Raw genomic sequence first — 13,495 nt, 5'->3', positions numbered from 1 at the left:
GATTTATGGTGATTTCTATTCCTGACTGGATCATGACTGATAAAGACAACTTTTATGATGCCAGGGCTACTCATGATTACATAATTTAGTTTAAGGGCATATGTCACAATCTTTAACTATCTCATTTGTGTATTTTTTTTATTATCAATCTTTTCTCTACTCCAAGTGGATTGCAATGTCTAGGAGGAAATTTGCCTTGTATCTTGGACATCTATCAATGCTTGGGACATAGAAACTCAGTAATAATTTTTTAAGGATTTATTTTTATTTATTTATTCATACAAGAACTGGGGTGTAGGCCAGAGATGGAAGGGTGAGAGGATTCACCAGAGACAGAGTGGGGAGCAGAACAGGTAGATCTACTGAAATACACTGCTGAGGGGAAGTGTGGGCAGAACAGGAGAGATCTGCTGTGTCATATGTGGGGCAGCTCCCAGGCCAGGGATTGAACTCAGGCCATTGAAGTGATAGCGTGATGGTGCTGAGACTAAACTCACCAGGTGGGACTGGAACTCAGTAATTATTGAATTAATGTATTCATAAAAAAAATCCAAGCTTTTATTGAATATTTCCCATGTACCAACCACTGATATAGGAAATATCAAGATTGGTAATTCATTGTCTCTGCTTTTTAAAAAATAACTTATAATCCCATTTAAATAACAGGAAATAAAAAAAAATGTATACATGACCAGTGTATTAATTTGCAAGGGATGTCATAACAAATTGACACAGACATTTTTTTCTCTCACGATTCTGAAGGCTAGAAGTAGAAGATCAAGGTGATTTCTTCTGAGACCTCTCTCCTTGGCTTGCCCATGGCAGTTTTCTCCTTGCTCTTCATGTGGTCTTCCATGTGTATCCAGTTTAGTCCAAATTTCCTTTTCTTATAAGAACTTCAAGCATATTGGATTAAGGCCCACCTTAGTGAATTTATTTTAATTTAATCATCTCTTTAAAGACCCTATGTGAAAATATAGTCTCATTGTGAAGAATTGGAGGTTCAGATTTCAACATACAAATATATGGGAGACACAATACAGCCTGCAACAACCCAGTAAGTAAAAGATCATTTTCAGTTGAGGGGTGAAATGATAGTTCTAAAGCAGTTGATTATAAATCCAAGGCCTGGAGTAATACGTGAAATCTTTCTAGAGGTGATGTTCAGATTTTCAAGAGTTGTTAAAGAGTCGTAACAGTTTGAATAAGTTTGTTGGCAAAGGAGGTACATCCAAGAAGCTCAGTGTGACTAAAGACCCAGAGGTGAGAACATAAGGAGATCACTGTAGAATATCTGATAACTGGACTATTAGACTTAGGAGGAAGTTGAAATGTCACCCAGTTTAAGCTCCCTGTGATTCAGAAATCCCTTGCCATAGAACTATTCAGCTTCTGCATATATACCTCCCTCAAATGTGTACTGATCAAGGCAGCTGATTCAATCTTTGGTGAATTCTCTCTGTGCAAAACACTGGCTTGGATGAAGTGTGGAGAGTTTACTAGGAAGTAGAGGTGATATATGTAGCTTGTTAATGAAGCCTTTATACCAGTCACCTGCAAGTATTTCTTTCTGATGTCATAGTTTAATTCCTTGATGAAGGTGCAACCCCTGTTTTTGCAATCCCATTCTTACCTAACCTGCCCTGTTAGTCAGAAGTCTTAGTTTCTTGTCTTGTTTGGCTGTGCTACCTTGGGCAGATGACTGTCAGTCTCTTGACTTAAGTGTTCATGTTTATAACAGGGGGATAATTAATACTACCTATCATATTTACCGGACACGAGTATTGTAAGGACTATATGGAATAATAGTGGGTGTAAATGTGACCAACAATGTCAATTCTCAGTAGATACAAAGGTGCCAGCCTAGCTAGGTTACATTGCCCAGAGTTTAGGGGCATCATGAAGAGGTGGGTGGTTTAATCATTTGCCTGTTTTCCTGATTTGACTCATTCTCATTTGACTCATGCTCAGCAAAATAAGTAAATGGAAAATTCATCCTTCAACAAGCTACTTTTTAATTTATTTTAATTTATTTTTTACATCATTGTTCATTTTTAAACAATGTTTGCTTTCCCCCCTCTGCCTCAGGTGTAGTCCCCATAGAATTTCTTTCACCAATGCACCCTTGCACCATCACCAGAGTCCTCTGTGTTCCTCCCTCCCTCCCTCTGGTCCCTCTCCCTCCTCCTCCCCTGCAGGATGTCTCTGATTTATAATTGTCTGTTTTTGTTTTGTTGTTTTTTGTATTGCTATTATTTTTTTTTACACTGCTGTCTTATTTGGGTCCCCTATATTTCTGCTATAAGTGAAACCATCCGATATTTTTCTTTTTCCTTCTGACTTATTTCACTGAGCATAATTACAAGCTACTTTTCATATTCCTAAGGGTATGAGGGAGAAGTCTGTGTGAGAGGGAGAGAGAGAAAGATGAGTTAGCAATAATAAGCTTGGAAGCTTATAGCACTGTAGAGGATAAAGTGGAGACTCTTCCCTCTTCTATACTTCCATTTATTTACCTGTAAAATGAAGACACTATCCCAGCCTCCACAGGGTTGTTCTTGGAAGCAAAATTGATAATATAGATGAAAGCCCCGAGATAGTATACATGAGGAAAGAAGACCCCAGGGTAGAATGTAGAAGCAGGGCTGAGGGAAGAGAGGCAAGGGAGTGTTGGCATGGATCCACTGGGGTAGGATCTTGCTATTCCTTAGGAGGTTGACACAGCACCTCTAAGGCAACTTCAGAGAGGACTTTTCACTGACTATACACAATTGGGGAGCCCTACAATAAAATTTATCTCCAGCGCTGTGGAGGCAGTCAGAAGTGGCAGCTGCTTTCTCCCAGGCTGAAGTTATTCGTCCCTATTGTCTCCCTGCCCCCTACCTCCAGTTCTCAAGCTTTGGCAGGGGACAAAGGCAGCCTTTTGGGATCCCCCCTCCTGCGTCTTTCTGGGCCAAGCACTCCTAGAGCTGCCGGCAGTAACGCAGAGCCTGCCAGCTGGGATGGAACAACCTGACTGAAGGCGAGGCCCAGGGCGGAGGGGATTGGGCTGTAGGGCTGTGGAGGAGGGGAGGCGGAGGGGGCGCCGGGACTTTCCTCGCTGCCAGCCCAACCAGCCGAGCCAACTCGCACACCAGCCACCTGGGCCTCTGAAAAGCTGGACTTAGTCTGCACCATGCAGTGGATTAGAGGCGGATCGGGAATGGTGAGTGAACAACCCTGACTTCCCCTCCTTGAGCCTCAGCTCCCTAGCCCCACCCCCAGCTCCTTCACTAGCCGCCATGCAGTGAGCCCCTAGTCTCAGCCCACCGCTACCCTAGCCGCTGTCCTTGAGACATCAGCGAGCTTGCTTCCTGTGGCCATTTTAAGGGCCCTTGCTCACCGGTCTGCAGAAAAAAGCCCCCTCCCATTTTCCTCATTCCTGCCGCCCTCTGAATGCCGTCCTCCAAGATTGGAGAGGGGTGGGAGTAGCGGTCATTTGGAAGGCCAGAGAGGCAAGGGGTTGGCGGAGGGGCTTTCTGAAAACAATGAGACTGGGAGAATGCCGGTAAACCAGCACGGGATTGGGAGGGAGGGGAGAGTTACAAAGCTTGGGATTGTGGAGAGGGTAGTATTGGAGAACTGCTTTGTCCCCCCAAATGGGCTGTATGTATCCCCTAGCCCTGGCCAGACCTGGTGCATAAGGGCTAGAGCGTCAGTCTCAGAAAATCTGCCAGGTGGAACCCTGAAATGTTTCTTGCCTGGGGTGGGGTCACCCTGGCCACACTTAGGTTTTTGTGAAGCTGAAACACCCAGCAGAAACCTCCATCCTGGAAGTGGGTCTGGCCTCCATTCAATTAAGAGAGCTCTCCCCTCCTCCAACTAAGGGGGGTGGGGTGGGAAAGGGGGGGGAGAGAGAGAGAGAGAGATGAGAATATATCATCTTCCAACACTTCATTTTATGCCGTGGTGCTTCTTTCTTTACCTGGAGACCTTGGAATGACTTCCCTTGCAGAGAGGAAGTGGTGGCGCTACATCTTGATGCCTCTCTGACTCAGCCAGGGGTAACTCAATCTAGTCTGGACTCTGGGAATCGAGAGGCCACCATGCATTTGTCATCAGCTGGAAGGCATGGGCAAGGGGGTCTTGGGGGACAATGCAAGCCCACACTTCTGCCCTGCCACCCACAACCTGCAGCTGAAGGAAAGTAGCCTGAAGCTGTTTTGCAAAAATGATATTTAGCTTCTGTTCAGAAGGGAGAAGAGTGTCTGGTAGGATTAGGGTTGTACGGAGCTGTCTTCTTCCCTTTATCAGGTTTTTCTTAAACCTATGTTTCAGTCGTTCTTAAAAGCATATAGTTTGTATTCTTACATGTAAGGCTCCAAGACATTCTTCTTCCCAGACTTCCCTCTTTTTCTGGGGTCACATTAAGGCTATTTCAAATGTTTGTAGAACCAGGAAACTTTAGAGCAGGACAATACCTTCATGTCCTTATTATCCAGGAAGGTTGAGGTACAGAGAGTGGTAGGGACTTGCTCAGGGTCATATAGCTACATGAATACAAAGCTAAGTCTAGCATAAAATCTCCTGACTCTCTGTCATTCTTTCTCCCCACTACTCCAAAGAATCATCTGTTCAAATGGTGCTGAGACAGAAAGGAACAAAGTGTCATGATCTTGGAAAAGCAGTTTCTTCAGTATCAACTAATAACATAAATTTTGCCTGAAAAAAACAAAAATAAAAACAAAAAAACAAAAAACAAAGAACATGCCAGTCATGGTATTTCTGGCAGCTAGCTTTTAGTAAGCCTTCTCACTTTATTCAAATATATGGTAGTATAGCGGTCCAGAGCCATTGACAATATATTAAATTAATGGAGAAATGTGAAGTTTTGCCACTTGTATGTGAGAGAAAAGAGAGCAACAGACACCTTGTGGAAACTATGTAATTAAATATTATGAGGAAATTTCATAATATTTTAGGGGACTGAAGTGGTAAATTAGACTATATGATGAAAGCATTTATTTGGGTGTTTGCAAGAATTCAAGAGAGAACAGTAGTAAACTATTCTAGTATGGAAGGCAGAAAACCACTAGTTTTAGTCAAGCTACTATTTAATAGGAATGCTTTTGGTCTCAGTTTTCTAACCTATTAAATGGGGTTATTAATGATCACCCATATTTCTCCAGGTCTGAGATTCTCAGATTGCTAGAAGTAAATGTTGACTAAAAATAATTAGTGAGGGCCTCCATGGTGGCACAAGGGGTTAAGCACCGCATTATGAAGCAATCTGCAGCCTCTGAAGCATGACTTCGATCCCTGGCTAGTGGGCAACCCACATGGCGCAGCAGATCTTGCCTGTCTCACCCACTGTTCCCCTCAGCAGTGTATTTTGGTCTGTCTGCCTGTTCTGCTCCCCGTTCTGTCTCTGGTGAATCCTCTCAACCCCCTGCACCTCTGACCTGTACCCCAGCTATTTTTTTTTTCCTTTTTTTGATACAATTTTTTTTATTTTATACATCATTTTTCATTTTTGCACATTGTATGCATTTTCATCTTGGTTATAGTCCCCATACAATTCCCATCCCCCCTTCCCTTGTTTTGATCATGCTCAGAGGAATAAGCCAGAAAGAAAAAGAAACGTCCCGGATGGTCTCACTCATAGCAGGATTTTAGAAAACCTAAATAAGGGACCAGGAAAAAAACTAATTATAATAAAGTAAAAATCAAAATCAACAAGCAACTATAAACCAGGGACACACTACGGGGGCCAGGAGGGAGTAGGATATACCCCAGCTCTTGTATAAATAATAAATAAATCTTTATTTTTTCAAAGATTTTTTTTTTTATTTATACAAGAGCCAGGGTAGGCCAGATGCGCGGGAGGGTGAGAGGATTCACCAGAGACAGAGCGGGGAACAGAACAGTCAGACTGACGAAATACACTGCTGAGGGGAGTAATGTGTGAGACAGGAGAGGTCTGCAGGCCATGTGGGTTGCTTCAAGTCTGGCGGGGATGGAACAGGCACTTCGGAGGCTGTGGACAGCTTCACAGTGCTGTGCTCAACCACCTGTGCCACCAGGGAGGCCCCAATAAATAAATCTTTTAAAAAAAGAGTTCTTTAAAAAAAGGATTGGTTTTATGTAGATTATCAATGAACCAATTCCTTGTTTTCTGGAAATTTGGAGAAGATTAAGTGTATAATTAGTACTTTGGAGATGTGATATACTTAACATGTATGGTATCTGGAATGGACAGCGTTTAGTATTCTGTATGAAAAAGTATTTTCAGTAATAATGAGTACTCATAATTGTTTTGTTGATTTGTTATTTTAAATTTTCAAATGATTTACAATGAAAGAGGGAAAAAAAAGTCCTCAACTTTAAAGATATTCAAACTTAGTAAATCTTATATATAATCTAAAATGTGCAATCACTGAACAAAAATGGTAGACCCTACAGTTTGTATTGATTGTGCTGTTTTAGATCTTAAGCACCAATAAAAACTATAATTGGTAACAGAATGACAAAATTGAAGTAACTCACATTTTCTTTTCTTTTACTTTACAATCACTGTGTTCCCATTGTTTGCTTTGAACTTACTATTTAAAAGCTAGAACACAGAGCACCAGAGGGATTGCAGACCCAAATATTCCCAAAGCTACCTTGAATGATTCTGTGAAGAATTGTGAAATGAACTGAAAGAACACATGTGAAATCTGTGGGTGTGTACTTAGGGCAAATGTGTAGCTGGAAGTTCTCTGAATCAATTCCCATGTAGAATGCAATATTATTAAATGATAAACAATAAAATATGTTCTTGTCAAATTTTATATTATTAAAACTCAGTATCAATAACAATTGTTTAGAGCTTTGACCAATAAGAGATTGTTTTTATTGAGGTAACACTGGTTTATAATGCTGTATATGATTTAGGGGAATAGGTTCACACTTTCTTAGAAGAATGTCACCACCTCATACCTACCACTAAAGCACTCATATCCCTTTATCATAGACAATTGTGTTCCCTTCCTACTTTTTTCCCACCTCACTCTCCCTTCCCATCTAGTAGCCTCAATTCTGTCGTTACATTCCTAGGGTTTGTTTTGGTTTAGTTTAGCCAGTTCCTATATTCTATATTCTATATATGAGTGAAATAATCCAGTATTCTCCTTCTGACTTATTTAACTTAGCTTAATCCCCCCCAGCTCCATCCATGAAGTCACAAATGGTAAGAGTTCATCTTTTTTTATAGTTGAATAGTAGTCCATTATGTGTGTTTTGGTGATCCACTTATCTCTCCTTTGGCACTTAGGTTGTTTCCATAATTTGGCTATTGTAAATAGTGTACCAGCAAACATAGGAGTGTATATATTCCTTAAAAGTAGTGATTTTGCATTTTTCAGGTGGAATCCTAGAGTTGAATTGCTGGGTCATATGGTAGATTTATTTTTAATATTTTGAGGATCTTCCATCTTGTTTTCCATAGGGATTGCACCATTCTACATTCCTATCAACAGTTTATTTGGGTTTCTTTTTCTGCACACCTTCAGCAGAATTTGTTGTTGGTGCTTTTTTATATATGGACCATTCTCACAGGTGTGAGGTGGTATCTCCTTGTGGTTTTGATTCATATTTCCCTGATGATAAGTGATGTCAAACAGTTTTCATATGTCTGTTGGCCATCAAACAAAATATTCTTGCAGGGAGGAGTATTGCTTAAAATTGCTTGTGCTTAGTGATAATAATAATAATAATAATAATAATAATAATAAAAACTTTGGCTTTTTTCTCTTTTTTAAAAAAATCCTCTGTAGGTAGCATACTCATTTACTGCTTGCACTCAGGATTGTCTGCTCCTATTGTTCTATATTGTTATGCCACTGCTTTAGAGAAAAATATGGAATCATGAACAAAATTTCATACCAAATTTCATGTGACTTTTTCAAAAATATCTCTGAATAGGCTGGATGGAATGGTCAACTGGTAAGTTTATTAGTTAATTTGATTCTGCTATGAATAACAGAGATATAGCCATACTGGCTTATAACACACAAAGTTTCATTCTTTCATGTAAAACAAGTCTGGAGATAGATATACCTGGTCCAGCACGAAAGCTTCAGTAAGTCCTTGGGAAAATTTCTGCCCCACTATCCCTAGCATTTGGCCTCCATTCTTGAGACAACCACTGTAATCAGTTCTTAGTGTTTTTACAGTGGTATTTTATGACTTCATAAGTACATACTTGTATATACACATTATTTTCTTCATACAGTTAGTAGCACTTGTCTTATTTTTTTACTTAACAATGCCTTGAAGATTATTCTATATCAGTACATACAGATATGCCTCTTTAGTATGGCAAATAGGAAACTATTTTATCCCACCAATTACTATGTATCTAATTGTGATTTCCATGATAACCAATGAAGCAATGGATTTTTAAAGATTAATTTTAGAAAAATGGATGTTTATTAAGCAGCTGCTATTTCCAGGACACTATATCAGACAGAGGTGTGGGATAGCCAAATACAAGACGAAGCTTGTCTTTGAGCAGCTTATGACTCAGTAAGGAAGAAATAAAGCCAAACTGGAGAAAATGCTATAAGAAGTAAAATAAAGCAATGTGGCATGTACTGGAGCAATGGTGTGGTAAGAGAGGGGGCCAAAGGATGGGACAGGACTTCTTAGAAAATATAGTATTTATTTATTTATTTAGGATGAAATATTTATTTATTTATTAAATAATAAATTTTATTTTTATGTTCCCCATACAATTGCAACCCCCCCATTCTGACCCCAATCCCTCCCCTCCTGCCGCCCACCCCCAAAAAAGTGTCTGGTTCATATTTTTTTGTTGATTTTGATTTTCACTTTCTTATAGTTATTCATTTTCCTGGTCCCTTATTTAAGTTTTCTAGATTCCTGCTTTGAATGAGACCATCCGGTATTTTTATTTTTCTTTTTGGCTTATTTCGCTGAGCATGATCCCTTCCAGCGCCATCCATGTTGCTGCAAATTGCATGTGTTTATCTTTTTTGAATGCTGAGTAATATTCCATGGTATATATGTACCACATCTTATTGATCCAGTCATCTATTTTTGGGCATTTGGGCTGTTTCCAAAGCTTAGCTATTGTAAATAGTGCTGCTATAAGCATAGGGGTGCAGGTGTTCTTTGGAGTTGATGTTTCTGTGTCCTTTGGGTAAATGCCTAGGAGTGGAAGTGCTGGATCCTGTGGAAGCTCTATGTTTAGTAGGTCCAGAAATCTCCACACAGCTCTCCATAGCGGTTGGACCAGTTGGCACTCCCACGAAAGTGCAGAAGAGTTCCTTTTTCTCCACACCCTCGCCAACATTTGTTGTTGCTAGTTTTTTTAATATGTGCCATTCTCACTGGTGTAAGATGGTATCTTATGGTAGTTTTGATTTGCATTTCCCTGATTACAAGTGATGTTGAACATTTTTTCATATGCCTGTTGGCCATTTGCATTTCCTCTTCAGAGAAATTTCTTTTTACCTCTTCTGCCCATTTTTTGACTGGATTATTTTCTTTGTTGTTGTTGAGTCTCATCAGCTCTTTGCAGATTTTTGTGATGAGTCCTTTATCATTAGTGTTGTGTGCAAAAATGTTCTCCAAGTCGGTGGGGTTTCTCTTTGTTTTGGTTATTGTCTCTTTTGCTGTGCAGAAGCTCTTTAATTTGATGTAGTCCCAGGTGTTTATCTTTGCCTTCACTATCACTGCTTTGGGTAATGTGTCTGTAAAGATGTCTTTGATGTGCAAATCACGTAGTGTTTCGCCTATATTTCCTTCTATGTATTTTATGGTTTCAGGTCTTATGTCTAGTTCTTTAATCCATTTTGAGTTGAGTTTTGTGTATGGTGTGAGGTAGTGGTCAAGCTTCATTCTTTTGCATGTAGCGACCCAGTTTTCCCAGCACCATTTATTGAACAAACTTTCTTTGCTCCAATGCATAGTCTTTGCTCCTTTGTGAATGATTAGTTTATCATAAATCTGTGGGTTTATTTCTGCACTTTCTATTCCACTCCATTGGTCTGTATGTCTGCTCTTGTTCCAATACCATGCAGTTTTGATGATTATGGCTTTGTAGTATAGTTTGAAGTCTGGGAGTGTGATGCCTCCATTCCATTCTTTTTTTTTTCAGGAGAGCTTTGGCTATTTGGGTTTTTTTGTGATTCCATATGAATTTCATCAATAATTGCTCTATTTCTTTGAAGAATGACATTGAAATTTTGATTGGAATAGCATTGAATCTGTAGATTGCTTTTGGTAGGAAGGCCATTTTAATAATGTTTATTCTTCCAATCCATGAGCAGGGGATGTCTTTCCATTTCTTGTGTCTTCTTCTATTCTTTTAACAGTGTTTTTATAGTTTTCTTTGTATAGGTCCTTTACCTCTTTTGTTAGATTTATTCCCAAGTATTTGATTTTTTTTTTGTTTCAATAATAAAAGGGATGTTTTTTTTTTTAATTTCTTCTTCTTCAGATTTATTGTTTGTGTATAGGAAGGCTACTGACTTTTGTGTATTGATTTTGTATCCTGCCACTTTACTGAACTGATTGATGAGTTGAATTAGTTTTTCTGTTGAGTTTTTGGGGTTCTCTATGTATATTATCATATCGTCTGCAAAAAGTGAGTGTTTGACTTCTTCTTTTCCTATTTGGATTCCTTGTGTGTCTTTCTCTTGTCTTATTGCTCTGGCTAGGACTTCTAGTATTATATTGAAAAGCAGTGGTGAGAGTGAACATCCTTGTCTTGTTCCAGATCTTAATGGAAATGCTTTTAGCTTTTCACCATTGAGAATGATACTGGCTGTTGGCTTGTCATAGATGGCCTTTATGATGTTGAGATATGTTCCATGTATCCCAAGAATTTCAAGGCTTTTATCATGAATGGGTTTTGCACTTTGTCGAAAGCTTTCTCAGCATCTATTGATATTATCATATGGTTTTTATATTTCTTTTTGTTGATGTGTTGGATAACGTTGATTGATTTTCGCATGTTAAACCATCCTTGTGTCCCTGGCATGAATCCTACTTGGTCGTGGTGAATTATCTTATGGATACATTGTTGGATTCTGATAGCTAAAATTTTATTGAGGATTTTTGCATCAGTGTTCATTAGGGAGACTGGCCTGCAGTTTTCCTTTTTTTGTGTTGTCCTTTTTTGGTTTTGGTATTAGTGTAATGTTGGCTTCATAGAACGTGTTTGGTATTGTCCCTTCCTTCTCAATATTTTGGAAGAGTTTGTGAAGGATAGGCACTAATTCTTCGCTGAATGTTTGGTAGAATTCATTTGTAAATCCATCAGGTCCTGGGCTTCTGTATTTGGGGAGGTTTTTGAGTGTCTCCCTGCAAGCCTAGGTCGCAGGCGCAGGGAACTGGGCAGCTGCGATCCGCGTTTGCTTTTCAAGTGCGCCACTTTTCTGCGCAAGCTTACAGGCCGGTCCAGGTCTGTGTGCAGGTCTCCCTATTTATTTATTTAAGATTTATTTATTTATTTATACGAGCACTGGGTACAGTCAGAAGTGCGGGAAGGTGAGAGAACTCACCAGAGCCAGAGTGGGGAACAGTACAAGCAGACTGATGAAATAAACTGCTGACTGGAGCAGCGGGCATGGTAGGAGAGGTCTGTGCACTATGTGGGACCCTCGCCGGTGGCTGGGGATTGAACCAGCACTGCAGAGGCTGTGGGCATCTTCGCAACCCAGCACTCAACCGCTGCGCCACCAGGGGAGGCCCGGAAAATATAGTATTTAAATTGTAACTTCAAGCCCTCCAATGACAGAGTTGGATTGTTGTGAGGAGTAGGAATGGCAGGTAAGGCAAGACATTTTTCAAGCAGAGGGAACAAAAATAGAGAAAGAATTGAGACATGAAATGGATAGTTTATTCTGAAATGACATATGGATACTCTGGTGTGATTGGAGCAGGTAATTCTGACAAGGTGAACTGAGGCCAGATCAAGAAGTGTCATAAGTTTTTTCAGGGCAATTTGCAAGAATATTTGATATGGAGTTGCACCAAACCTGCCACTGCAGTTGCCACAGTTCTGTCTTCAACTTCAGTTTTTCACTTGGTCAAAAATGCTCTAAATCATCTCCAAGTTCAAAACATAAACAAAGGCAAGAGAGAACAGCCAGAAATGGACACCTGATTTCCATGACAAATATGGTAATACTGTATCATCTTTTTGTGTTGCTGTGTGAACATATATAGCAACACAAACTGGAGTAGAATGAACCTTGTCTTCTGTTGGTAGAGTCACTCCAAAGGAATGGAGAGATCAGTGATCATCAAAACTGGTGTAATACTGAATTATTTCAAAATCAATTCATAATTGATGCCAAGTGTAAACCCCAATTACAATACGAGATTACAGAGGTAATAAAGTACATTTGAAACTTTACCAAAAAGAAGTATTATGAATGTGAGGCTCAAAAGTTTTGCCTAGTAGAAAGGACAATGACATGATGAGACTGAGAGATGGAGGATTTCTTTGGTGACACAGATGTAGTGGTTGAGAAAGAAGGGGTTGCATTTGGTAGTTGAAGACTGTACACACACACACATGCACACACGAATGTCCCAGCTTAAGCAGTTAGGCAGGACGAGTTCCCTCTTACTCAAACTTTTTGTTCTACTTGGGCCTTCACCCACATTGAGGTGGATAATTTGATTCACTCAGCCTAGCAATTCAAATGTGAGTCTCATCTAGAAATGCCCTCAATAGAATTACCCAGAATAATGTCTCACTAAATGTCTGAATACCTCATGACCCAAACAGGATGACATACAAAATTAACCATCACATAACCTCACTGATCTTCCTAGTCTGCTATAAGAATCAGATGAGTAAATAGATGGGAATGGGCTGTGTGAACTGTGCTATTATCTACCCACATGAGGAGTAATTACTATTACTCACAGGACAGAGAGGGCACACTCTTCAGAAGGCAGAATATGATCTTTTCTACTACCCTGATTTCAGATCTCAGAATATTAGTGCATGACTGAGGGGTACCCGGGAACCCCCAAACTTGTGTGTTAAAGGGTTTAGCCATCCACACATGCAAAGGTAAAGCATACTATTACTGTGAAAGTACTTTAATAGAATTAGTGTGAATAAAGAGAAGAATATTCATAATACAATCTTCCCAATAAGACACCCACATTTATCCATCCTCTTACAGGCATATGCCCAAACATGGTTGACCTGGAGAAGGGCCACTGAGCCCTGAACGCTTGCCACAAGTCTAAGGTAGCTTCTGGCAGGAAACCATAGGAAAGAGGTTGGTTCTGAAGCAGGTCCCAGAAAGCTGGGACAAAAGCAGATACCACATAAAAATAACAGCTTTTAGTCTCCTCACATGCCTCTTACCCATGTGTCTCTTTCAAGTGTCTCCTTCCATGTCTCCTTTCCAAAAGTAAGAAGATACAAATCCAGCTGCAGTGACAAGAGCACTCCTCTCTTCTCCCCACTTTCCTTCTGTGT

General features: G+C 39.9%; 1 protein-coding gene and 1 pseudogene across 1 annotated transcript in view; both read left to right on the top strand.

The window, feature by feature from the left end:
- Positions 1-2,841: 2,841 nt before the first annotated feature.
- The window catches only part of ARHGEF9 (Cdc42 guanine nucleotide exchange factor 9), a 262,188-nt gene continuing 251,534 nt past the window's right edge, over positions 2,842-13,495 (top strand). The window contains exon 1 of the mRNA XM_054695699.1: positions 2,842-3,205. Within this exon, the coding sequence (XP_054551674.1) occupies positions 3,176-3,205 (30 nt within the window). The 5' untranslated portion in view covers positions 2,842-3,175. The remainder of the gene's footprint in view (positions 3,206-13,495) is intronic.
- Positions 11,957-12,737, top strand: LOC119246692 (cytochrome c oxidase subunit 7B, mitochondrial-like; annotated as a pseudogene).

This window comes from Talpa occidentalis, unplaced genomic scaffold (genome assembly GCF_014898055.3).
Source record: "Talpa occidentalis isolate TD23 unplaced genomic scaffold, MPIMG_talOcc4v2.1 talOcc4.15, whole genome shotgun sequence".
Lineage (NCBI taxonomy): Eukaryota > Metazoa > Chordata > Mammalia > Eulipotyphla > Talpidae > Talpa > Talpa occidentalis.
The sequence above is the reverse complement of the archived record's forward strand: the minus strand, read 5'-3'. Positions and strand labels throughout refer to the sequence as shown.